At 50.3% G+C, this 27,338-nt stretch overlaps 2 protein-coding genes across 7 annotated transcripts in view; one reads left to right on the forward strand and one right to left on the reverse strand.

Annotated features, from left to right (window-relative positions):
- The window catches only part of LOC132400935 (calpain-1 catalytic subunit-like), a 56,323-nt gene that overhangs the window by 9,123 nt on the left and 19,862 nt on the right, over nucleotides 1-27,338 (forward strand). The window contains exons 2-5 of one of the 6 annotated variants that reach the window (XM_059982514.1): nucleotides 4,202-4,268; nucleotides 11,109-11,361; nucleotides 12,916-12,985; nucleotides 26,274-26,392. In XM_059982514.1, coding sequence (XP_059838497.1) covers nucleotides 4,202-4,268; nucleotides 11,109-11,361; nucleotides 12,916-12,985; nucleotides 26,274-26,392 — 509 coding nt within the window. Of the gene's footprint in view, nucleotides 1-4,201; nucleotides 4,269-5,044; nucleotides 5,191-5,238; nucleotides 5,355-6,201; nucleotides 6,356-6,471; nucleotides 6,607-11,108; nucleotides 11,362-12,915; nucleotides 12,986-26,273; nucleotides 26,393-27,338 lie in introns of those variants that run through there. The other 5 variants (XM_059982515.1, XM_059982517.1, XM_059982518.1 and 2 more) reach the window with 5 other exon arrangements.
- Nucleotides 6,831-9,795, reverse strand: LOC132400399 (cell surface glycoprotein 1-like; the record flags this gene model as incomplete). The annotated part of the gene is given in 6 exon segments (XM_059981341.1): nucleotides 6,831-7,053; nucleotides 7,055-7,598; nucleotides 7,640-7,967; nucleotides 7,970-8,296; nucleotides 9,084-9,568; nucleotides 9,702-9,795. Coding segments are annotated over 6 exon segments (2,001 nt in total), but the record flags the coding sequence as incomplete, so codon positions are not given.

Here is a 27,338-nt window from a genome sequence, read left to right on the forward strand (position 1 = left end):
TTGCTCAGCCTCGAATACTCTAGGGAGAACAAATCAAGTTTGTCTAGACCTTCCTTGTATCTCATGCACTGTAATCCATGCAACATCCTTGTAAACCTCTTCTGTACCATCTCCATAAACTCTATGTCCTTCCTATAATGGGCAAGCAGAACAGAACAAGATGCTCCACATGCAGTTTGTCTGAAGCTTTATATAGCTGTAGCATGACTTCCTTACCCTTACACTCAATACCTTGTTTGCAGCTCGTTCAATATCGTCACTCTTGTGTAAAAAGCTTTCCCTCAGGTCCATTTCCCTTCTCTCCAGAAACCTATGATTCCCTTTCTCTGGGAAAAAGACTGTGCATTCACCCTATGTATGCCCCTCCGGGTTTTAGACATCTTGATCAGATCACCACTCAATTTCCTACACTCCAAGGAATCAAGTCCAACCTCCCTTTAAAAGATTCACTGAAATCTTTCCAGCTTAATGGCACCTTTCCTATAGCAGGGTGACCAGAACCGAACACCATACTCCTGGTGCAGCCCGGCCAACATCTTATCATTTCAGTCATTTGCCCTACAAACAATAATAACAACATCTCAAAGTTGAGTTTATTGTCATCTGCACAAATACAGTACATGTGTGCATGTGTAATGAAAAGCTTACCAACAGCAGCATCACAGAAACAGCATCATATAAGTAGCATTCACAAGAAAAGTTATATAAAACTTTTACAAGAAAGTATACAGAAGAAGAAACATTTTGAAAGACAGTTGGAAGACATTTAAGAGTGCATGGGTAGGACAGGTTTCGAGGGATATGTGCCAAATGCCGGCAAAAAGGACTAGCTTGGATGGGAATCTTAGTCAGCAAGATCTCTTTTATATCCTCCTCTATCATGTTGAAACAACTGAATCCTGTAATGTTGTCGTGACCTGGCACATGGAGTGTTATATTATCCTGCCCTTATTGTTTTGAAATAAGCCCAGCATGCAGATTAACCTACTTCTGCATATCCTTTCTTTCAGACTTATTTATAGTGGGGAGCAGTCTGCACAGGAGCTGGCCCTTCAGCCCATCCTTTTCTGACACACCAATTGAATGCCAAACTAAACTACTCCCTTATGCCTTCACAAGGTCCATATTCCCTCATTTTCTGCAAATTAACAAATTTCATGACACATGCCAGTGATAATAAACCTGATTTTGATTCTGCAATCCATGCACCTATCTTAGAGCCTCGGTCATATTTACCTCCCACTACCAACTGGCAGCATATTCCAGGTATTCACCCTCTCTGTGTAAAAAAAAAACTTGCCCCACATATCTCCTTAGAACTAACTCCCTCTCACCTTAAATACATACCCTGCAGTATGGGAAAAAGTTACCAACTTTCTACTCTGTCTATGCCCCCTTCAAAATCTTATAAACTTCTATCAGGTCTGTCCTCAGTCACTAGTGGTCCAGAGAAAACAACTCAAGTTGCTCAAACTCTGCTTGTAGCACAAGCCAGAGAGTATCCTGAGAAACCTCTTCTGTCCCCCCTCCAAATCCTCCACATCCCTCCTGTGATGGAGTGACCAGAATTGAATCAGAGTTTTGTAAAGCTCTAACACAACCTTCGGACCCTTGAACTTGCTGGATCTGACTGTTTAACTGTCATTTTCTTTGCAGTTCAATGATTAATTATCTGCTTGTAGTTTAAGTAGTCTTTATATGCATCATGGTTTAATATGCCTCTAACGGAAATATAATTTTGGAAGCTTCTTTGTACCGCATTAGTGAATAAATATTTTTTCTCACTGGTCAATTTTTACTGCAGTATTGACAAAGTGTTTTCTAACTGATTAATTTTTATCTATAAATTAAAATGAAGTTTTTCTTATCTCTATGGGTATAAAATAACTAAGCATAAAGTCATGTCATCTTAATCTTCTTAGTCTCTTGTCTATAAGCCTTCTGCCCGTTTCCTTTGCTCTATCAACTCTTAATAAAATGATTGTGAAGCAACAAGTTTTATGCCTCGTTCTTATCTTCTAAAAGAACCTTGGATTTAAACATCAAAATCCATCAAGTGGTGCAGTTGGCAAAGATATTATGAAGTTTAGAATTTGTTGCAATTGAAAACAAAGGAATGATTTTTTAACATGCAACAAAATGGATAAGAGCTTCCTTTGTTGTCTGAAAGAAAAGTTCTAGTATGTGCTGGCTTTGAATACTGGATGGAAATCAGGATTGTGGACTGCTGTGAGCCTCTTTAAAAAGGAAAACAGCTTTGAAAATATTGGTTAAAATCTATTTAGTCCTAACCTATTTGGTTACAATCTAGGTTGGTTGCACAGTGATCTATTTTAGTACCTAGTGAAAATAGTGGTTGTACAATCTATTTGTTTGTGATCTATTTGGTTGCAATCTGTTTGGTTGGTGGATCAACCTATTTGGTATTTGGTTACAATCTATTAATATTTTGATGATCCTGTGACTCATAATGAAGAACAACTGAAGAGGTGTTTGGACCTTTAAAGGTGACATTGTATACTGCACCTATATTAGGAATCCCCAGTAAGGGTAGACCAGTTACTCTGTATGTCACTGAGAAACATGGCTCTAGAACATGGAGACTTACCATATTCTGTTTGTTGTTACTCTGCTAAATTAGATCATGTAGCATTAGGATGGGGCCGTGTTTACAAGCAGTGCAGGCAACCTATCTGGCAGTCATGGCTGAATCTGGTTTTAAATGTTCAATGTCTGCACACTTTACTGACTATGAATAGAGCCTCCCAAGTAATTGCTGCTCGGTTGTCCAAGTGGTCTACTGTCCCTGAGGCACCTAATATCATTGTTCAATGGTGAGCCCATCGAATCCAGTTACACTGTTACTGTCAGACCTGGAAGACTACAATGATCAAGACTGAGCTAGTACAATAATATTCCGAGGAGATGCCTTTATCGAACCTGAAACTGCTCCTCAATGATTGATGGGCAGTTGTTTCTGAAATTAAAGTGCTGGCATCAGGAAGCATGGCTCCTGGTGTCAGCACAACAGACAGAGCTAAAAGCTTTCATTGAAGCCTGTAAGTTGGCAGAAGGAAGACTAATATCTACACTGATCTTGATATGCTTTTGAAGTTGTTCATGATTTTGGAAATGTATGGAAACAAATAGGATTTCTTCTGGCTTTAGGGACCACAAACAAGAATGACCAACTAGTACAAGAACTTATGGATGTCATACAACTGCTGTCAGATGTTGCCGTATTGAAATGCAAAAAGTCACTCCAAAATTACCACGATGGGAAGCCGTGGAACTGCATTTGTGAATGAATTGCAAAAACGGCAGCAAGTGAAGAAGTAAAAGAAATGAAATAAAGTACCAAGAACATATGCAGTGAATCCAATGACTGGAATTATGGAAACAAAGTTGAACTCCATCACAGATGAACATACAAGATTTTCTGGCACAGTAAATACACTCTATTGCACACATCAGAGTACAAAAGATTAACAACAGATGCTCTCAGTGGTGGTGGAATCCAAAGTTCAGGATACAAGCTCAAGAAACATTTGAAAGATGCATGATATACCAGAAAACAAATCCTGGAACAGCAGAAAAACTACCACAATTGCTCTTGCAATTTGTGGAAAAGCTCCTGCCCCACCTGGTCCAATTTTACACTTACAAAAGGGCTACATTTCTTTGTCAAGGATACTTAGACATACTAGTAATTGTGGACAAGTTTTCAAAGTGGGTGGAAGCTATTCCAACAAGGAAAGCCACCGTCACACTCACAGCAAAAGCTCTGATCAAGGACTATATTCTTAGATGGGAATTGTCATCACATTTGCTCTGACCAAGGGATGTACTGCAACGGGAGAATTTGTCAGAAATTACCATGACTGATGATCTTTCTATTGTTCACACCACCCAAAGATATCATAACAAGTCGAACAACTGAATGGAACTAACAAAGAATGACTGACTGACTGTGTATCATGAGGAAGATGTACCGCAGCTTACAGCTCCTTCTACGTCGCATCAGAGCAACCCCAAAAAAGGAAACTAAAAGTCCACTTGAGGTGGGTACAGGATGTCCTATGTCACAGAGGGAGCCCCTGATCTCCGAGTGGCTAATATACACATTATGGCTGAGTTAACTATTTGAGTTAACTATAATAGTTGAGTTAACTATTGTGTGAATTTAACCCCAGCTGTCCAGTCTGCTTCTCAACAGATCTCTGCAGCTTGGAAAGACACAACAGAAGGAGGACACACCTTGATTTCTGGTGAGTGGGTCCTGATTAGGGAACCACTGGGAGCTGGATGGAAAGGTCCTTCTCAAGTGCTGTTAATTACCAACTCGGGGGTGAATGTAGAAGGCAGGTGGATACAAGCCAGTCCCTGCAAGCGAGCTAAAGTGATATCCAACCATAATGTTGTGGTTCATGTGCTAGTAACCTCTTGGTTACTACAAGGCTGGGCTGGAGTGAGCAAATCACCAACCAGCCAGAAGACTTCAAGCAAGTTGACAACTACTGGACATTATGAAGTTTATTCTAATATTATTAGTTGTTTTTTAGCAATTTTCCCGACTCATAAAGTATATTTGTACTATTAATGATCAGAAATATTACTATTTAATAAAGTTCCTGTCAAATAATAATAGTTATAAGTTAATGGTACAATATCCATTTTACGTGTGGAAATGGTTAGGATTTTATTACTTAGGGTATGTTTTTCCTGCCGTGAGACGCACATCTTATCTTTACCTCCCGAGTCTGGACACTTCCCCAGAAACTGTGCATACCCTGTACTCACACTGTATCTGTGTTAGAGTCTGGGATCGTGACTGGACTAATTTAAGGTCTGGAGCTAAAAAGAGTAGAGCATCTCCGGGAGTGTTTAGACGGGGTTCAAGCGGGCAACCCGGGACTGCGTTTAGACTGGGTCCCCCTGTCCAAGGTCCTCAGGTGTGTAGACTGGATAAGGGATCCGGGGCTTCGGGTCTGAACCGGTCAAGGGAGCGTCAGTGGGTTGATTGGCCGCAGCTTCTCCCTACGGGTCTCCATTAAGAGGCGCTGCGCTATCGGCGTGGGGGCTGGTTGAGAGAGAGCGAGGGAAGGGGCGGAGACTGGGGTCCTAAGTCTGCCGGCAGTGCCTTCCCTACGAGTTTGCGGTGGTCGGCCTCTAACAGCGGAATGGCGCAGCGTGAGTCCGGGAGTGGGGGTCCGGGAGAGAGTGGACAAGTTACCCGTGGTGGGACCAAGGCGGTGGTGTCGGGGGTGGGTGAAAAATCGCCGTACCCAGGCTTCTCCCTTCACCACGATCTGCCTCACCAAGCGACTCCCTGATGGCGGGGGTCGCAGCAAGGGGTGCGTGACTCCGAGGTGGGAAGGGGAGAGGCGGCTGGGTAGGGGAAGGGGAGAGACGGCTGGGTAGGGGAAGGGGAGAGGCGGCTGGGTAGGGGAAGGGGAGAGGCGGCTGGGTAGGGGAAGGGGAGAGACGGCTGGGTAGGGGAAGGGGAGAGACGGCTGGGTAGGGGAAGGGGAGAGGCGGCTGGGTAGGGGAAGGGGAGAGGCGGCTGGGTAGGGGAAGGGGAGAGGCGGCTGGGTAGGGGAAGGGGAGAGGCGGCTGGGTAGGGGAAGGGGAGAGGCGGCTGGGTAGGGGAAGGGGAGAGGCGGCTGGGTAGGGGAAGGGGAGAGGCGGCTGGGTAGGGGAAGGGGAGAGACGGCACGGTTGAAGGTTCGGAAGCGACAGCAACAACTGGCTGAGTAACAGAACAGGTGGGAGGGGGAGGGTGGAGTGGAATAGATTACTCCCCATCTGGTTCGCACCCCCCCATACTCCCTACCACACACCTCCCCCCTCAGACCCTCATACCCCTCCAGCACTACCCGCCTCCCACACCCCCTCTCTCACACTCTTACACCCCTCATCCCCACAACCCCCTCCTCACACACCCCCCACAACCCCCTCCTCACACACCCCCACAACCCCCTTCTCACATACCCCCTTTATAAACCCCTCCAACAAGCCCCCCCCTCACACACCTTCCTCTCACCCACCACTTTCATACAGCCCTCTCTCACCCACCCCTCTTACACTCTCCTTCTCACCCACAACCCCCTCACATATCCTCACGCACACCCTGTCACCAGTTCCCCTCTCACCTACCCCACACTCCTCTCTGACGCCACTACCCACAAACCCCCTCACAAATCATGCCCTCCCCGCTCTCATCTTCGAAGCTGTCCCTCCCCATCAAGAGTTAACAGGAGGCCAGACGCAGGCCAGGCCTGGAGTCTGCCAGGTTCTCCGCCCACCCTCTCCGCAGGCAAGCAGAAGCTCACAGGGTCTGATCTGTGCCGAGGAGGTAGGGCGGCGCCCCAGCCCCGTCTCGGGAATGCGGTGGGAGAGGGGGCTTGCGGAGGGAGGGCAGGGCCCTGGAGGATCGGGAGGTAGAGAGTCTGTGGCTGGTGGGGAGAGAAATCTGTGCCAGAGACTGGGCAGGGTGGGGCTCGTGGTGAACTAACTCCTCTGGCAGTGGATGGGTGGGGAAGTATCTGTTCCTGTGACAATCCCCGTTCACTCAACCCGTGCGTGGAGTGGGCAAAAAGGGGATAGGTAGGTGGTAGAGAATGGGGGGAGGGTCGAGGTGCTGGGATGGGAAAGGAAGTGAAGAGGAGGGCAGAGATGAGGATGGGAATGAGGAGGTAACGGGGAGGGAAATGGGGACGGGGAGGGGGAGGCAGAGAGGGCGGGAGTAGGGGACGGGGAGGCAGAGGGGGAGGGAGAAGGGGAAGGGGAGGCAGAGGGGGAGGGAGAAGGGGACGGGGAGGCAGGGGGGAGGGAGAAGGGGACGGGGAGGCAGAGGGGGAGGGAGAAGGGGACGGGGAGGCAGAGGGGGAGGGAGAAGGGGACGGGGAGGCAGAGGGGGAGGGAGAAGGGGACGGGGAGGCAGAGGGGGCTGGAGAAGGGGACGGGGAGGCAGAGAGGGCGGGAGAAGGGGACGGGGAGGCAGAGAGGGCGGGAGAAGGGGACAGGGAGGCAGAGGAGGAGGGAGATGGGGAGGGGGGAGGCAGAGAGGGCGGGAGAAGGGGACGGAGAGGCAGAGGGGGAGGGAGATGGGGAGGGGGAGGCAGAGGGGGAGGGAGATGGGGACAGAGAGGCAGAGGGGGCTGCAGATGGGGACGGAGAGGCAGAGGGGGCGGGAGATGGGGACAGAGAGGCAGAGGGGGCGGGAGAAGGGGACGGGGAGGCAGAGGGGGCGGGAGAAGGGGACGGGGAGGCTGAGAGGGCGGGAGAAGGGGACGGGGAGGCAGAGGGGGCTGGAGAAGGGGACGGGGAGGCGGAGGGGGCTGGAGATGGGGACGGAGAGGCAGAGGGGGCGGGAGAAGGGGACGGGGAGGCAGAGAGGGAGGGAGATGGGGACGGAGAGGCAGAGGGGGAGGGAGATGGGGACAGAGAGGCAGAGGGGGCTGATGGGGACGGAGAGGCAGAGGGGGCGGGAGAAGGGGATGGGGAGGCAGAGAGGGTGGGAGAAGGGGACGGGGAGGCAGAGGGGGCTGGAGAAGGGGACGGGGAGGCAGAGGGGGCGGGAGAAGGGGATGGGGAGGCAGAGGGGGCGGGAGAAGGGGACGGGGAGGCGAAGGGGACGGGGAGGTGGAGGGGGCGGGAGAAGTGGACGGGGAGGCGGAGGGGGCGGGAGAAGGGGACGGGGAGGCGGAGGGGGCGGGAGAAGTGGACGGGGAGGCGGAGGGGGTTGGAGATGGGGACGGGGAGGCAGAGGGGGAGGGAGATGGGGATGGGGAGGGGGAGGCAGAGAGAGCGGGAGAAGGGGACGGGGAGGCAGAGAGGGCGGGAGAAGGGGACAGGGAGGCAGAGGGGGAGGGGGAGGCAGAGAGGGAGGGAGAAGGGGACGGAGAGGCAGACGGGGAGGGAGAGGGGGCTGGAGAAGGGGACGGGGAGGAAGAGGGGGAGGGAGATAGGGGGAAGGAGATGGGGAGGGGGAGGCAGAGAGGGAGGGAGAAGGGGACGGGGAGGGAGAAGGGGAGGGGGAGGCAGAGAAGGAGGGAGATGGGGACGGGGAGGCAGAGAGGGCGGGAGAAGGGGACAGGGAGGCAGAGAGGGCTGGAGAAGGGGACGGAGAGGCAGAGGGGGCTGGAGATGGGGACGGGGAGGCAGAGGGGGAGGGAGAAGGGGACGGGGAGGCAGAGGGGGAGGGAGAAGGGGACGGGGAGGGGGAGGGGGAGGCAGAGAGGGACGGAGAGGCAGAGAGGGTGGGAGAAGGGGACGGGGAGGCAGAGAGGGCGGGAGAAGGGGATGGGGAGGCAGAGAGGGCGGGAGAAGGGGATGGGGAGGCAGAGAGGGCGGGAGAAAGGGACGGAGAGGCAGAGGGGGCTGGAGATGGGGACGCAGAGGCAGAGGGGGAGGGAGATGGGGACGGAGAGGCAGAGGGGGCGGGAGGAGGGGACGGGGAGGCAGAGGGGGCGGGAGGAGGGGACGGGAGAAGAGGACGGGGAGGCAGGGGGGAGGGAGAAGGGGACGGAGAGGCAGAGAGGGAGGGAGAAGGGGACGGGGAGGCAGAGAGGGTGGGAGAAGGGGACGGGGAGGCAGAGAGGGTGGGAGAAGGGGACGGGGAGGCAGAGGGGGAGGGAGAAGGGGATGGCGAGGCAGAGGGGGAGGGAGAAGGGGACGGGGAGGCAGGGGGGAGGGAGAAGCGGACGGGGAGGCAGAGGGGGAGGGAAATGGGGAGGGGGAGGGGGAGGCAGAGAGGGAGGGAGAGAGGGCGGGAGAAGGGGACGGGGAGGCAGGGAGGAGGGAGAAGGGGACGGGGAGGCAGAGGGGGAGGGAGAAGGGGACGGGGAGGCAGAGGGGGCGGGAGAAGGGGAGGCGGAGGGGGCGGGAGAAGGGGACGGGGAGGCGGAGGGGGCGGGAGAAGGGGACGGGGAGGCGGAGGGGGCGGGAGAAGGGGACGGGGAGGCGGAGGGGGCGGGAGAAGTGGACGGGGAGGCGGAGGGGGTTGGAGATGGGGACGGGGAGGCAGAGGGGGAGGGAGATGGGGATGGGGAGGGGGAGGCAGAGAGAGCGGGAGAAGGGGACGGGGAGGCAGAGGGGGCTGGAGAAGGGGACGGGGAGGCAGAGGGGGCGGGAGAAGGGGACGGGGAGGCGGAGGGGGCGGGAGAAGGGGACGGGGAGGCGGAGGGGGCGGGAGAAGGGGACGGGGAGGCGGAGGGGGCGGGAGAAGGGGACGGGGAGGCGGAGGGGGCGGGAGAAGGGGACGGGGAGGCGGAGGGGGCGGGAGAAGGGGACGGGGAGGCGGAGGGGGCGGGAGAAGTGGACGGGGAGGCGGAGGGGGCTGGAGATGGGGACGGGGAGGCAGAGGGGGAGGGAGATGGGGATGGGGAGGGGGAGGCAGAGAGAGCGGGAGAAGGGGACGGGGAGGCAGAGAGGGCGGGAGAAGGGGACAGGGAGGCAGAGGGGGAGGGGGAGGCAGAGAGGGAGGGAGAAGGGGACGGAGAGGCAGACGGGGAGGGAGGGGGGGCTGGAGAAGGGGACGGGGAGGCAGAGGGGGAGGGAGATAGGGGGAAGGAGATGGGGAGGGGGAGGCAGAGAGGGAGGGAGAAGGGGACGGGGAGGGAGAAGGGGAGGGGGAGGCAGAGAAGATGGGGACGGGGAGGCAGAGAGGGCGGGAGAAGGGGACGGGGAGGCAGAGAGGGCTGGAGAAGGGGACGGAGAGGCAGAGGGGGCTGGAGATGGGGACGGGGAGGCAGAGGGGGAGGGAGATGGGGACGGGGAGGCAGCAGGGACGGGAGAAGGGGACGGGGAGGCAGGGGGGAGGGAGAAGGGGATGGAGAGGGTGGGAGAAGGGGGCGGGGAGGCAGAGAGGGTGGGAGAAGGGGACGGGGAGGCAGAGAGGGTGGGAGAAGGGGACGGGGAGGCAGAGGGGGAGGGAGAAGGGGATGGCGAGGCAGAGGGGGAGGGAGAAGGGGACGGGGAGGCAGGAGGGAGGGAGAAGCGGACGGGGAGGGAAATGGGGAGGGGGAGGGGGAGGCAGAGGGGGAGGCAGAGAGGGAGGGAGAGAGGGCGGGAGAAGGGGACGGGGAGGCAGGGAGGAGGGAGAAGGGGACGGGGAGGCAGAGTGGGAGGGAGATGGGGACGGGGAGGCGGAGGGGGAGGCAGAGAGGGAGGGAGATGGGGACGGAGAGGGCGGGAGAAGGGGACGGGGAGGCAGAGGGGGAGGGAGAAGGGGACGGGGAGGCAGAGGGGGAGGGAGAAGGGGACGGGGAGGCAGAGGGGGAGGGGGAGGCAGAGAAGGAGGGAGATGGGGACGGGAAGGCAGAGGGGGCTGGAGATGGGGACGGAGAGGCAGAGGGGGCTGGAGATGGGGACGGGGAGGCAGAGGGGACGGGGAGGCAGAGGGGGAGGGAGAAGGGGACGGGGAGGCAGGGAGAAGGGAGAAGGGGACGGGGTGGGGGAGGGTGAGGCAGAGAGGGAGGGAGATGGGGACGGGGAGGCAGAGGGGGCTGGAGAAGGGGACGGGGAGGGAGAGGGGGCTGGAGAAGGGGACGGGGAGGCAGAGGGGGCGGGAGAAGGGGACGGGGAGGCAGAGGGGGCGGTAGAAGGGGGCGGGAGAAGGGGACGGGGAGGCAGAGAAAGAGAAGAGGGATAGGATTTGGGGGTGGGTTCAATAGAAAAGGGATGAGAAGGCTGGGTGAAGATTGTGTTCACCAAAGACATTCTATGCTATCCTGTATCCGTGCGGGGTGTGTTCCACAGTTCCCCTGGGAGCTCTGACTGCATACATGGATGAAAAGGGTTTATTCTGGAATTGGGAGGGTCTGTGGGGTCGGACTGTGGTTGGGAGGGGTCAGGGCTCAGTCCCGGTCCAGACCAGAGTCGGGAGGGGTCAGGGCTCAGACCAGGGTTATCAGTGTTCAGTGGTTAGCTGTCATACTGACACTAATGGTCGCTGAGACTTGGGGCTGTGTCTAGTTGACTGCCCATTTTGGCTACAACTTCCCCCAACCCCTCTCTCTGATCTTTGATTCTGGTCACTTGTTCTCTGACCCAGGTGCCCCGTGACCTCAGTTAGTCACCCTCTGATTTGTTACCCCTCCCCTCAGGCTGAGCTGCGCCATGTTTCTGGGTGTGTCAGGCCGGATACAGCAGGAGCGACTGAAGCAGCAGGGGATGGGCACCAACGAGCAGGCGGTGCACTTCCTGCACCAGGACTACCAGCAGCTGAAGGAGCAGTGCCAGGAGGAGGGGGCTCTCTTCCAGGATAGCCAGTTCCCTGCCGCCCCCACCTCCATTGGTTACAAGGAACTGGGCCCACACTCCTCCAAGACCCGGAATATTGAATGGAAGAGGCCAACGGTGAGGAGAGCACTACCCCCACAGTCCCATTACCCTCAGTCACCTGTCACCCTATGATCTCATCTGCCATCCCCCCCCCCCCATCCTGTAACCGCACGAAGCTGTCATCAAATGATCCAGTCAGCCCACCATCTGGGGCCCTCATCACCCTCAGTCACCTGTCACCCTCTGATTCCGACTCCCCACGAAACTGTCAGCCCCAGTAACCCATCCTCCCATGATCCTGTCGACCAGTGATCCCATCGCCCCGTGATCCTATCACTCAACACCCAATTATGCCAGTCACCTCTCAATCCCGTCACCCCAGTCTCTCAGCAACCCCACCCTCCAGTCACCCTCAGTCGTCCAGTGACCCCATAACTCAGTGATCTCATTGCCCCAGTAATCCCACAATCCCATCACTCTGCAATACTCTTAATACCCTACAACCCCAAAAATACTCAGTCCTGTGTGCAACCTCATAACCTCAGATATGCCCTGACTGTAGACCATGAACCCGAAGTCCCATGTCCTTGTGACCCCCCCCCCGTGATCCTACCACAACATCTACAACCCCCCCCCACCCCACCAGAACTTGACTCGCCTTATCCCCATAACTCCACTACTTTACCCATTTGACCCATCACGCTGTACTTGGCCATATTCCTCTTGGCTCATCCATATACCTGTCCACATTGTAAATGTTTCTAGTCTACCAGCCTCACCATCTTCCTCTTGTAGCTGGTTTCATAGATCCACCACCAGCTGGTGGATGTTGCCTCTCACTCTATTTTCACCCTATTGCCCCTCATGATTTTATACGCTTCTGTGAGATTCCACTTAGGAATGAACAGGCAGCTTGTCCAATCTCAACCTATAACTCAGTCCCCTGAGTCCTGGCAAAATCCTTATGAATCTTTCTTTGCACCCTTTCCATATCCTTACTATAAAACAATACTCCAAGTGCTGCCCCACCAACATCACAATATACCTCTGCAGCTTCTATATTCAGAGCCCCGACTGATGAAGGCCAGGGAGCCAAATGCTTTCTTCAGTGCCTGTCTCCACTTCAAGTGAACTGCACACCAGTACTCCAAGGTCCTGCTGTTTTATAACAGTATCCAGGGCCCTTCCGCTCAAGGTGAAAATCTCACCTTGATTTGCCTTTTCAAAATGAAACATTTCTCACTTTTCTAAATTAAGTTCCATTTGTTATTCACCAACCCACCTACCCAGCCATTCAAAATCCTGCTGCAATTCTTGCTTTTCCTCTTTACTATCTACATAACCTACATCTACAAACTTAACAAATGCCCCTCATGCATTCTCATCCAAAGTGTTTATATAGATGACAAATAACAATGGACCCACTCCGAACCCAGTCAGGGAAGCTTGTTTTGATCATCACCCAGTACGAGCCCTGTGATTCCTATGTCTACGACAATGACCCTGTTCCCTCTGTGAATCCTGCAACCCCCAGCCACGATAGTCCTCCCCATGACCCCCAGTGACTGTTGACCACCTACCACATGACCCTCCTTCAGACTGACCACTTCTGCCTCTCTCTCTCCACAGGAGCTGGTGGCAAACCCAGAGTTCATTGTGGGAGGAGCGTCACGGACTGATGTGTGTCAGGGAGCCCTGGGTGAGTCATACAACATGGAACGCTGAACTGTGTGACTCAGGGACAGGTCACTAGGCTGATGTAATGCCAAATTAAACTGAATCTCGTCTGCCTGTACATGATCTATGTTCCTTCATTCCCTGAGCATTCATGTGTCTGACGGTTTCAGCACATCTGCTTCCAACCATTTTGCCCGTGGCAGCATGTTCCAGGCACCAGCTGTACATCTCCTTTGAACTTATCCCTTCTGACATTAAATGTATGTCTTCTACTATTTGACATTTCTACCCTGAGCAAAGGGAGTAGAAATGCCCTGTCTACTGACTCTAAAACTTCGTCAGGTCTCCCCTCAGCTTCTCACACTGCAGAGAAGACGATCAAAGTTTGTCTAAACTCTTCTAGAAGCTGTTTGCCTTGTTGGTTATGTCCGTGTTTCTTGTATTTGTGATTTTAGCTATCTGCTCTGATCTGTACAGCAACTTGGTCAACGTGGGTTATTTTTAAATGTGCTGTATAAATAAACTTGACCTGACGACTTTCATTTGTATATGATCTATGTTCCACTCCCTGCATATTTGTGTGTCAGAGAGCCTCTTAAGCACCTTGAAAGCATCTGCTTTTACCACCATCCAAGGCAGCACTTATCAAGCAGCCAGCATTCTCTACGTAGAAGAAACTTGCACTTTCTGCTGCTGGTCACCGGCCAACACATTACAACCATGGCTTGCCCCTTTTTCAAAACTTGCTTAGAACCACTGTTTGTCTTCAGCTCCACTTACACTGTGTCTACAGGTGCTTCTGAAATAACCTCTTCCCTACCTGCGAGTGTGTGATGGGACAGTGCAGAGGGAGCTTCACCCTGTGTCTGACGCTGGGAGTGTGTGATAGGACAGTGCAGAGGGAGCTTCACCCTGTGTCTGACGCTGGGAGTGTGTGATGGGACAGTGCAGAGGGAGCTTCACCCTGTGTCTGACGCTGGGAGTGTGTGATGGGACAGTGCAGAGGGAGCTTCACCCTGTGTCTGACGCTGGGAGTGTGTGATGGGACAGTGCAGAGGGAGCTTCACCCTGTGTCTGACGCTGGGAGTGTGTGATAGGACAGTGCAGAGGGAGCTTCACCCTGTGTCTGACCCTGAGAGTGTGTGATAGGACAGTTTAGAGGGAGCTTCACCCTGTGTCTGACGCTGGGAATGTGTGATGGGACAGTGCAGAGGAAGCTTCACCCTGTGTCTGACCCTGGGAGTGTGTGATAGGACAGTTTAGAGGGAGCTTCACCCTGTGTCTGACCCTGGGAGTGTGTGATAGGACAGTGCAGAGGAAGCTTCACCCTGTGTCTGACCCTGGGAGTGTGTGATGGGACAGCGCAGAGGGAGCTTCATCATGTGTCTGACCCTGGGAGTGTGTGATGGGACAGTGCAGAGGGAGATTCATCCTGTGTCTGACCCTGGGAGTGTGTGATGGGACAGTGCAGAGGGAGCTTCACTCAGTGTTTGACCCTGGGAGTGTTGAATCGATGACGTACAGCAGTCCACGGCCTGGTGGTTGGGGACCACTGATGTAGAGAGAATTTCATTCTCTGTCTTACTGTGGGAGTGTGTGATGGGATCGTTTAAAAGGGAGCTCCCCAGGACCCCAGGAGTATGGGACAGGATGTTAAACTCGTCATGATGAAGGGTCTCAGCTCAAAACATCAACTGTTTAATTATTTTCATAGATGCTGAGTTCTGCAGCATTTTGTGTGTTTTGCTCTGGATTTCCAGCATCTGCAGACTCTCTTGTATTTATGTTAAATTAGGGCAGGATTGGCACAGTAAACAGTCTGGCCCTGGGAAGTGTTATAGAACAGAGAGCCCTTGTGGTACAGGTATACATTTCCCTGAAAGGGATAATATGGAGAAACACAGTTTATTGTCAAATGCACAAGTATGTGTCTGCACACTTGTAGTAAAAATAAACCTGCTTGCAGTAGCATCATAGGTACAGAGAATCAGGTAAGCTGTATTCACAAGAAAACAAATTCTGTGTCGATCATACATAATTATACAACGAAATCAATTATAACAAAGAAATAGAAAGCGCATGTTTGTCCAGGATGGTCATCGTGTTGTTATCCAGAGGGAATGATTTGGTTGAAGGGAAGTAGCTGTGCTTGAACTTGGTGGTGGGGGACTTCAGGTTTCATACGTCCTGCCCAGTGGTAGCTGCAAGAAGATAGCGTGGCCCAGGTGGCGGGATCTTTGATAATAGATGGTGCCTTCTGTGGACATTACTGATGGTGGTGAGGGGTGTGCCCAAAATGTATTAGGCTGAGTCCACATCTCTCAGCAGCTATTTGCATTCAAATCGCCAAACCAGACCATGGAGCAATGAGTCAGGACACTTTCAGCAGTACATCTGCAGGGGTTTGTTCGGTGTCGAGCTGAAGCTGCTTAAACAAAGGGAGCAAAGACACTGTCGTGAATTGTAATTGCATCTATGTGCTGGGCCTGGGGCTGATCATCTGATATATCAATGTCAATTTAAAGCTGCTGACTCTCTCCACTGCCAAACACCCAGTGTTGAGCAGTGAGAGTTTAAACTCCTCCCCCTTCCTGAAGTCAACAATCGGCTCCTCTGCGAGTGTGTATAATCCAGGCCACTCAGTGATAGGAAGGGTGTTGTTAAGATGGAAACAATTCAGAAGAGATTCACAAAAATGTTACTAAATTATTTGAGTTACAAGGAGACGCTTGGTAGGGAAAGACTGCTTTCCCTGGAGTGTAAGGGGATGAGCTGTGACCATGTAGGGGTTTGTAAAATCAAAGAGGGGCGTAGGTAAAGTGAATTGTTTCCCCCACACCAGGGTAGAGGAATCTAAAGCTACAAATAATTTCCCCCCTCTCCCCCCTCCCCTTCCTGGACCTCCCTGACTAATTTCCCCTTCTGCAGTCTGGGTGTGCCTATGACTCACTGCTGGTATTCTCAGAGCTGCTGTGCTGTGTCCAACCACAAAGGCTTCAAGCAGAGGAGGCGAGATACTTGTTAATCAAACATAGTACTGGATGACCAGTAGCTCTGGCCGCAGACAGATCCCAGTCCTGGGGTATGGGAGGGGGCAGGAATCACAGAAACCCCGGTAAAAACACTGGAGATTCTCCTCAACTACAGCATAGGTTGGGATGCTGAATCGGGTTTCAGAGGCAAGGGAGAATGTAAAGACACAGACAGGAAATAGTGTTTGCTGTGGAAGGGGTTACAAATGTTGTATACCCTGCACTGCACCCTACCTAAGTTAGCAAATTGATTAATTTCATTAAGAGGTGTCCAGCACGGTAGGGTAGAGGTTACCGCAATCGTTTTACAGTGCCACATTCACTGATCAGGGTTCAATTCCCACCACTGTCTAAGGAGTTTGTGTGTTCTCCCGGTGTCTGTGTAGGTTTCTTACAGGTGCCTCAGTTTCCACATACGTTCTAGAGACGTACAGTTAGAGTTAGTAAGTTGTGGGCATGCTATGTTGGCGCCGGGCATGTGGCCATGCTTGTGGGCTGCACCAGCACATCATCTGCGTATTGGTCAAGATGCAAAATGATGCATTTCACTGTATTTTTCAATATACATGTGACAAATAAAGGTAATTGTTAATTTTAATTAGTTTATTATTGTCACACTCACTAAGGTGCAGTGGAAGTTCCCTTTTAACACTGATCAATTTATTATAACAGTGCTGTGAGATCAGTCAATAACAGTTCAAGTTCAAGTTTAATTATCATTCAGCCATGAATGAATACCCATGAATGCAGCCAAATGAAACAGCCTTCCTCTGGTGGAAAGGTACAAATCACAGTAACACAGCACAAGGCACATATAGCACATACAGTATAAGATACAGTAAACATACTGTCACACAAAAAATATATGATGGAGCCCAAGTCCCTGAGTCCATAGACGCCATTAGCAAGATCAAACCTGCAGCAGTCCACAATCCAGTTTGTCTCCCCCCGAGTGAATACTGGAGGTGCGGGTGGGGTGGTGTCAGCCCTCAATCAAGCATAGGCACCATTCCACACTGCTTCTGGCATCATCTTTCTGGGGCAGCTCCAACAGGCCACACAGCGGCGTATGGCCTAGTCCGCACTGCAACCAAGGCCATGCAGGTCCGCCCGTCCTCATCTCACCAATTAACCCAGTAAACCAAACCTGCAGTGTTCTACATTACCGAGGTCTCACAATCAGAAGGTGAACGTCCAAGACAGTCACTGGCTAATAGACTGCACACCACCTTTGTGCACTGACTCTTGACACCTTTCTGTAGCAGGCATCAACACAGTCCACACCAAGTTCAGCTCCTCTGCTAACAAGTAACTCACTGATGGAGTAGACCTGCAGTTCTTGAATTTCTGTATGTTCAGCGATCGTTAAAAAAGGCTTTTAACACTGGACAATAACACCTTTAGTTGGCCCCGTTGAAGTCGCTGTGTCTGTGCACACTGCCATCTTACTGGAACTGCAGAATAAAGTGTTAGAGTTACACAGAAAGTGCTGATAAACAGTACACTGACATAATGAGGTAGATTGTGAAGTTAAGTGTCCATTATATTGTACTAGGGAACTGTTCAGTAGTCTTATAACTGTGGGTTAGAAGCTGTCCTTCAGTGCGGTGGGACGTGCTTTCTGGCTTTGTATCTTCTGTCTGATGGGAGAGGGAAGAAGAGCACACAATGTCTGAGCTGACCATAATGCAAATTAAACTAATCCCATCTGCCTGTACAGGATAAATCTCTCTCCATTCCCTGCCTGTCTAAAATACCTTTTAAACGGTGCTATCATATCTACTCCCAACACTTTCCCTGGCAGCACATTTTAGGCACCTTCTGTTCTCTGTGCTTTAAAAAAGAACTTCCCTTATAATTCTCTTTTATATTTTCCCCATCTCACCTTAAAGCTATATCCTCCAGTATTTGACATTTCCATCCTGGGAACAAAACTGTGACTCTCCTTCCTAATTTTATATAATTCTATCAGATCTCCCCCCAGCCTCTAACGCTCCAGAGAAAATAGTTCAAGTTCGTGTTTATCCATTCTCTACAATTAATGGCAGCATCCTGGTGAATAATTTCAGCACCCTCCCCAGAGCCTTCACATCCTTCCTGTGATGTGCTGACCAGAACTACCTACAATACTCCAAGAGTAGCCTAACCAGTCTTATTCTACTTCAAAGTGACCTCCTGACCCCAAACAATAAAGGCAAGCGCGTCATGTGCTGCCTTTACCACTCTTTCGAAGTGCGCGGTGGCTCTTGACACTATGGACTTGAACCTCAAGGTTACTCTGTACATCAATGCTGTTAAGTCTCCTTTCATTAACTACAATCGGCCCTGCTTATCCGCAAATTCTGCATGCGCGAATTCAACCAACCGCGGAAACCCGGATGTGCTCTTCCAGCGCTTGTTGTTCAAGCATGTACAGACTTTTTTTTCTTGTCGTTATTCCCTAAACAATGCAGTATAACAACCATTTTACATAGCAGTTACATTATATTAGGTATTATAAGTAATCTAGAGATGATTTAAAGTATACGGGAGGATATGCGTGGGTTACCATGGATCGGGATCAAAAAGAAATCGGAAGTTCTCTTACTCAGTAAGTCAGAACAGGTCCATCCGGTATTATTTAGCACCAGTTAGTCAAACGTTTGTCTTAGTATATATTTCACCTTTCTATGCATATAAAACACTTAAGAACGTATGTTTCAGCGCCGGGCTCGGGAACTTCTTCCCGAGTTCGATCCAGTGACAGACTGCTATCGAGTGCGCTCTGCACTGTGGCGGGTTGATGTGAGGATCAAAACCTCAAAACCCAATAATTAAACCACTGCGTTGCTTAGTAATAATTGTAGCTTTCATTGGGGCAGAACCTTTCTCACTTTATCCATTAAAATTGTTCCTAATGTTGACCGACTGTAGCCCAACGCTTTTCCAATGACTGATGGCATTTCACCTCTTTCCCGTCGGTTTATTATTTCCACTTTATTTTCCATCGCGATCGTGATTATTTTCATGAACAGAAACACTGCGGATTCAGATCACTGCTGGGTCCTAATGTCTACCGCACTGAGACAGGTTAAATAAGATCTGGGGTTCCGCCGGGTCCTAAGATCCACCGCATTCAGACAGGTTGAATAAGGGACTTGAGCATCCGCGAATTTTGGTTTCCGCGGGGGTCCCAGAACCAATCCCTCGCGGATAAGGAGGACCAACTGTATACTTTGCCTATAGATTTGACCTTCCAACGTGCAACACCTCACATTTGCTCTTATTAAATTTCTTCAGCCACTAAATGATCTGTATGCTGTTGTATCTATGACAACTTAGCTCATTATGCACAACTCGCTAAATTCTGGGCCATCTGCAAGCTTACATTCTGATCCAGTATTCTTATACAGTACACCTCAAACTCCCAAGTCCATACACAAACAGGGACGTTCACATTTACTACAAACCCCCTGACTCCTCCAGCTATCTGAACAAACCTAGAGATGAACCCGAGGTAATTTCTAAGGTAAGGACATTTTCGGTGCAGCTTTGTGGGCCGAAGGGCCTGTATTGTGCTTTGGGTTTTCTGTGTTTCTGTTTCTATGAATTCATCATCTCCTTGTCTCCCTCATTGTGATCCTGTAGTTAAAGAGCGTTTATTTAATGGCAGGAGTATTAGAGGTAAGGGTGATGAGTTCAGAGTGTGGATCAGTACATGGAAATATGATGTTGTGCCTATTACAGAGTCTTGGTTAAGAGAGAGACAGGACTGGCTGCTTGATATTTTGATATTTTAGAAAAGTTAGGGGTAAAGTAAAGCACTTGACAAGATCCTCACAGTAGCCTCAAAACACATCATCAAGGTACTATACCATATACAACCTTGATATATAGGCAGCCACAAAACAAAAAAACACAATAGAATTCACAAAAAAACCTACACCACCAAGACAGTCAAACATCCAGTGTGCAAAAAAGGAGGAACAAATCGTTCAAACAAACAATCCACAGAATATAAACTGCAGAATTCCCAAAAGTAAGTCCATAGGCATGGAGCCAGGTTCAGTGGTGCAGCTGGTCCGGGAGCCTGAAGGCTGCAGGCCACAGCTTTGGATCCAGTTTCAGTGCTGAAGCCAGTGCCGATGGCTACAGCTGAAGAATCAATTCAGCACTGAAGGGCGTAAAGCCTCACTGAGTAGTGAGCCGAACACAGGTTCATCCTTCAAAGTCCTGAAAAAATATATTAAAATTGTTTGTAGTTTTGTTGTCTCACCAGTGCCATCCAGAAGATTTAAGGTGCATGGGGTCCATGGTGATTTGGCCTTTTGGACTGAGATTTGGCTTGGCCACAGAAGATAGAGGATGGTAACTGGGACTTATCGTGGTTGGAGGTTTGTGCCTCGTGGTGTTCTGCAGGGATTTCTACTGGTACTTCTGCTTTTATATAAATGACCTGGACGAAAATGCGGGTGGTGGATCCATAAATCTGCAGATGATGCAAAGTTTGATGGTGTTGAAGACTACCAAAGGACACAGGGAGAGGAGGGAGGACACAGAGATGGACAGAGAAATGGTGGATGAAGTTTAATCTGGCCAAGTGTGAGATGTTGCACTTTGGGAGCTGAAATGTAAAGGAAAATACACTGTTAAAAAGCAAGTACCCTAACAGGTGGATATTAAGATGCAAGTCCATAGGTCTCTGAAAATGGTTATTCAGATTGATGGGGTGGTAAAGATGACATAAGCCAGATTTGCCTTTATTAGACGAGGAACTGAATTCAAGAGTCAGGAAGTTATGTTTCAGCAACTCTAGTTAAGCCACATCTGGACTATCACATTCAGTTCTGGTCATCTCACTATAGGAAGGATATTGAGCCTTTGGAGAGAATGCAGGATGCTTCCAGGCTTAGAGATCATGAGAGGTCAGAAAGATTTGAGTTTTCTTAGAGCAGCTGAGAATGAGGAGAGACCCGATGGAAGTTCATAAAATTATGACAGGCACAGAGAGAGTTGGCAGTTGGTATTGCTTTGCCAGTACAGAAATGACTAATACTAGAGACTGCACACTGAAGGTGAGAGAGGCATAGGTTCAAAGCATATGTGGGGGCAAGTTTTTCTTTTACACAGAATGCTAAGGGTGGTAGTGGAGGCAGATACGATGGAGGCATTTAGGAGGCTCTTAGATAGGCACACAACTGTGCAGAGAATGGAAAGATGTGGACATTATGTGGGCAAAGAATTTGTTTAGTTAGGCTTGTAATTAGTTTAATGAACCTGGCAGAACATCATGGGCCACAGTTCTTTGTGGTTTATTGTATTTCACTTCCTTCAGAACTGCAACTCTCTCCTGTATTTTTGGCTTTCAGTACCTCTGTCTGCATGGATAGCTTGCAACAGTCTTTTACTGTATTGGGGTACATATGTCATTAAAAAACCTAGAAATGTAAAAAAAATACAGGCCCAAGCTGTGCCGAACATGTCCTTACCTTAGAACTACCTAGGCGTACATATAGCCCTCTATTTTTCTAAGCTCCATGTGTCCATCCAGGAGTCTCTTAAAAGACCTTGCCGTTTCCACCTCCACCAGCGTCACCGTCAGCCCATTCCACACACCCACCACACTCTGCGTTTTTTTAAAAAAAACTTACCCCTTGCATCTCCTCTGTACCTACTTCTAAGCATCTTAAAACTATGCCCTCTCATGCTAGCCATTTCAGCCCTGAGGAAAAAGCCTCTGACTTTCCACACGATCAATGCCTCTCATTATCTTGTACACCTCTATCAGGTCACCCCTCATCCTCCGTCATTACAAGGAGAAAAGGCAGAGTTCACTCAACCTATTCTCATAAGGCATGCTCCCAAAGCCAGGCAACATCCCTGTAAATCTCCTCTGTACCCTTACTATGGTTTCCACATCCTTTCTATAGTGAGGTGACCAGAATTTGGCACAGTACTCCAAGTGGGTCTGACCAGGATCCTATATAGCTGTAACACTACCTCTCTGCTCTTAGACTCAATCCCATGATTGATGAAGGCCAGTGCACCGTACGCCTTAACCGCAGAGTCAACCTGCACAGCAGCTTTGAGTGTCCTATGGATTCTGACCCCAAGATCCCTCTGATCCTCCACACTGCCAAGAGTCTTACCATTAATACCATATTCTGCCGTCATATTTGACCTACCAAAATGAACCACATCACACTTATCTGGGTTGACTCCATCTGCCACTTCTCAGCCCAGTTTTGCATTCTATCGATGTCCCACTGTAACCTCTGACAGCCCTCCACACTGTCCACAACACCCCCAACCTTTGTGTCATCAGCAGATATACTAACCCATCCCTCCACTTCCTCATCCAGGTCATTTATAAATATCACAAAGACTAGGAGTCCCAGAACAGATCCCTGAGGCACATCACTGGTCACTGGCCTCCATGCAGAATATGGACCATCCACAACCACTCTTTGCCTTCTGTGGGCAAGCCAGTTCTAGATCCACAAAGCAATGTCCCCTTGGATCCCGTGCCTCCTTACTTTCTCAATAAGCTTTGCATGGGGTACCTTATCAAATACCTTACTAAAATCCATGTACACTACATCTACGGCTCTACCTTCACCAATTTGTTTAGTCACATCCTCAAAAAATTCAATCAGTCTTGTAAGGCACGACCTGCCTTTCACAAAGCCATGCTGACTATTCCTAATCGTGCCTCTCCAAATGTTCATAAGTCCTGCCTGTCAGAATCTTCTCCATCAACTTACCAACCACTGAGGTAAGACTCACTGGTCTATAATTCCCTGGGCTATCTCTATTCCCTTTCTTGAACAAGGGAATAACATGTGCAACCCTTCAATCATCTGGAACCTCTCCTGTCCTCATTAATGATGCAAAGATCATTGCCGGAGGCTCTGCAATCTCCTCCCTCACCTCCCACAGTTGCCTGGGGTACATCTCATCCGCTCCCAGTGACTTAACCAACTTGATGCTTTCCAAAAGCTCCAGCACAATCTCTTCCTTAATATATATGTGCTCAAGCTTTTCAGTCCACTGCAAATCAACCCTACAATCGCCAAGATCCTTCTCTGCAGTGAATACTGAAGCAAAGTATTCATTAAGTACCTCTGCCATCTCCTCCAGTTCCATACACACTTTTTCACTGGCACACTTTATTGTCCTATTCTCTCACGTCTTGTCCTCTTGCTCTATACGTACTTGTAGAATGCCTTGGGGTTTTCCTTAATTCTGTCTGCCAAGACCTTCTCATGGCCCCTTCTGGCTCTCCTAATTTCATTCTTAAGCTGCTTCCTGCTAGCCTTATAATCTTCTAGATCGCTATCATTACCTAGTTTTTTGAACCTTTCATAAGCTCTTCTTCTTGACTAGATTTACGATTTGTATACCATGGTTCCTGTACCCTACCATCCTTTCCCTGTCTCATTGGAACGTACCTACACAGAACCCCACGCAAATATCCCCTGAACATTTGCCACATTTCTTCCATACGTTTCACATCTGTTTCCGGTTTCCACATTCCTGCCTGATAGCCTCATATTTCCCCTTACTCCAATTTAAACATTTCCCTAACTTGTCTGTTCCTATCCCTGTCCAATACTATGCTAAAGGAGATAGAATTGTGATCACCAATCCAATCCAGTTCCCCAGATGACACTTCCTCCCTCTCTGTCTCTGTAAGGATGCCATTATTTTCTCTGGTAAGATGGTGGCACGCTTGGTCGCAACAGCTTCCATTGTTTTTTTTAAAAGTTTTTTTTTAATACTCCTGCTGGATATTAAGAATGTAAAGTACTGCAGGTCTACCCCATCAGCGAATTGCTCGTTGACAGAGGAACTGAAGCAGCTGAACTCAGTGCTGCTGCCTACTTTTGTCCAAGAGTTGGTGCACGAAAGCGGTGTGCAGTGTTCGCCTCAATCGCTTTTCTTGTGATCGCAAGACCATGTTGTACATTGTTAATGTGGAATGCTGAAGTCTGATTCGCTGATTCATTGGCGGATGGTGGGGGAGCTGCATGGCCTCGGGAAAGGCCTTTAGCCGCGATGTTGACTGTTTGCAGTCACCCAAGAGAAAGGCGTTGGAGCTGGTGAGCTCCACCGGGGTGCCGGGGGGAGTGTAGCACAGTGGCTAAGCTGGAGTCGGTGCGGCACTCTCCTCCCCACTCACCAAGTATTCACTCGGCAGAAGACAAACCATATTGTGTTCGACTGTAGACTGCTGCAGCCTTCGTGGACTCAGGGTTTTGGACTATACTTCCTTTGTGTGACTATTTTACTGATGTGCTATGTGTGCTTTGTGCTGTGTATGACTATAGGTATTGTGTTTGGCACATTGGTCCTGGAGTAACGCTGTTTCATTTGGTTGTACTTATTGGTGGTCATGTATGGTTGAATGACAATCAAACTTGAACTCTCAGTTTCTCCACCTCAGTTACATCAGCTCTCCAGATGTTGTCTTCACTCCCAGACATCTGAGATATCTTCCTTTTTCAGGTCATGGGGCTTCCCTGTCCAGATTGTGACTGAGCAGGGCCCACTGCTGCATCTCCATTTCCCAAGCTTCTGGCTTCAGCCCACCTCTCCCATACCGAACAGAGATGAAGTCCCAGTCCTCGCCTACTAGCCTACCAACCTCTGCATCCAGCACACCATTCTAAGTCATTTCTGCCAACTACAATGAGATCCTACCACCAACTTCACCTTCTCCCCACCCATTTCCACTTTCCACTGGGATCGCTCTCTCCGTAACTCCTTGGTCAATTGATTCCACCCCCCCCCCCCCCCCGTAGCATTTTTCCTGTAACTGCAGGTGGTATAACACCCGTCCCTAATTTCTTATTTCAGTCTTGTCTTTGCTTGCAACGTGGTCTCCTTGATGTCAGTAAGATGGGGCAAGCTAAGCAGCACTTCACCGAGCACTTGAGCTCTGTCTACCTTAACTGTCTGGATCTCCCAGGTGCCAACCATTTTAATTCCTCCTTCCATTCCCATATTGACATGCCTCTTCCCAGTCTCTCCCCCTACCAGGGAGAGACTAAGCACAAACTAGAGGGACAGCACCTCGTATTCCTTCTGGGAACTCTACAACCCAATGGTGTGAACATTGAATTATTCAATTTCAGGTAACTTGCTCCCCCTTTCTCCCACTGATCTACCTAGATTCATTCATTCATTCTTGCTGTCACTCACACACACCCTTCTTCCAAAACACCTCTGGTCCCCATCATCATGTTTCAGTCTCCTCCCCCCACAGTTCCCATCTGCCCTCCCTACCTTCTTTATTTGTTTCCATGTTTCAACTTCCTCTCCTATGGGATTCCATCATCTACAACCCTTTATCCCTTGCCAGCCTCCATTGCTGTTTCTACTCTCCCTTCCCCCATCTTCCTATCACCCTTCCTCACTTGATCCACCAATTGTTTGCCAGCTCTTGCCCCACTCCTTCCCCTCACCTCTTTATACCGGCTATCTCCCCTCTATCACTCAGTCCAGATGAATGGCCTCAACCCAAAGCATCAACTGCCCGCTTCCCTCCGCAGATGCTGTCTGACCTGCCGACTCCTCCAGGTTCCAGCCTCTTGTGTCTTCCACGTGTCCAATGTCCTTGCTCTGTAACAGCTGCTCCCAAACTACACTCCCCAGTTCCTGCCTTACTCTGTTAATCAGCATTCCATAATTTAGCCTTTCTCTCATGTCCATTCTTATCCCAACGAATAACTCTTTGAAAATTTATGGAGTTATGATCACTGTTCCCAAAATGTTCTCTCAATGAAACTCTAATCACCTGACTAGGTTCCTTTGCCGAGGGAGGGAGGGGTGTAGGGGCCAAGGGTGTTTTGGAGACAGGGAGAGATGTAGTAGGGACTGGGGGGGGGGGGGGATTATAGATACTGGAAGGAATGTAGGGACTGGAAAAGAGATGGGAAGTGGGGTAGCTGGAGGGGACAGTGGATATAGGGATGGGTGTAGGGGAAGGGGGTTTGAAAGACGGGAAAGGTTATAGAGAGAGGGAATTACAGAGATGGGGAGGGGTATGGAGGCTGGAGAGAGTTACAAAGGGAATGGGTGTGAGGGTCAGAGGGGGTGATGGATGAGGATGGGTGTTGGCATCAGAGAGGGTGACAGATGAGGGTTGTAGGGGTCAGAGGGCTTTACAGAGACATGGTTTGTGGGGGACGGATAGTATTACAGGGGTGGGCTGGAGAGGGTTACTGAGATAGGTAACTCTCTCCAGCCCATCAATAGGAAACCTATTGACTTGTCAGAGCCTCTCTGTCTCTCCAGGGGACTGCTGGCTGCTCGCTGCCATCGCCTCACTGACTCTGAATGAAAACTTACTGCACCGTGTGGTCCCTCATGGGCAGAGCTTCCAGGAGGACTACGCTGGAATCTTCCACTTCCAGGTACAGAGTGAAGGAGGTGGGGGTTGTCACTGGAGCCCATTCCCCATGGAAGGAAGGGAGGGAGAATTGTGGGGTGGTATGGGGGCTTGGGGTCTGGGTGGGGAGGAAGAGGTGTAGAGACTTTGGAAGGGTTGGAAGGGGCTGGGGTGGGGTAAGGTTAGGGGCTCGGTAGGGTTTGAGGGGAGAGGCTGAGTGGCTGATACAGATGGGGGAGGGCAGATAGACTACAAGTAAGAGGTTGTATTGTGTTGGAGAGGGGAGAGAGGTAGGGAGAGGGGCAAGTGCCACAGAGTCATACAGCCCAGAAGCAGGCCTTTCAGCCCAACTTGTCCATTCTGTTCATGATAGCCCATCCAAGCTAGTTCCATTTGCCAGTGCTTGGCCGATTGTTTTTAGGCTTTTCCAATCCAGGTATCTGTCCAACTGTCAATTAAAGTTGTTATTGTCTCTGCCTCAGCTATTCTCTCTGCAATCTGTTTCCACATGGATCCACACTGTGTTTTTTTAAAAAAAAGTTGCTCCTCAAGTTCCTCTTAAGTGTTTCTCTTCTCACCTTAAATCTATGTTCTTGACACCCCAATTTGAAAAGATTGTGCGCATTAACTGTATCAAAGCCCCTCATGATTTCATACAACTCTCTATAATCACATCTCAGTCTCCTGCACTTGCAGGATAAAGTCTTTGCATGGCCGTCCTCTCTCCGTAGTCCTGGCAGCAACCTTGTAAATCTTCTCTGCATTTTTATTAGTTTAATAACATCTTTCCATCACCCCATCTAAAAGCCTTGCTGACTAGCCCAAATCAGCCCATCTTTCCAGATGTGCATATAGCTTATCCCTCGCAATCCTTTCTAGTCACAGATGTTAGTTACTGGTCCATAGTTCTTAGACTTTTCCTTGTTGAAGAAAAGCAGCGTAACAGTCGCTATCCGCCAGTCTGTCAGCAC

Source organism: Hypanus sabinus, chromosome 10, assembly GCF_030144855.1.
Source record: "Hypanus sabinus isolate sHypSab1 chromosome 10, sHypSab1.hap1, whole genome shotgun sequence".
In the NCBI taxonomy this organism is placed as follows: Eukaryota; Metazoa; Chordata; class Chondrichthyes; order Myliobatiformes; family Dasyatidae; genus Hypanus; species Hypanus sabinus.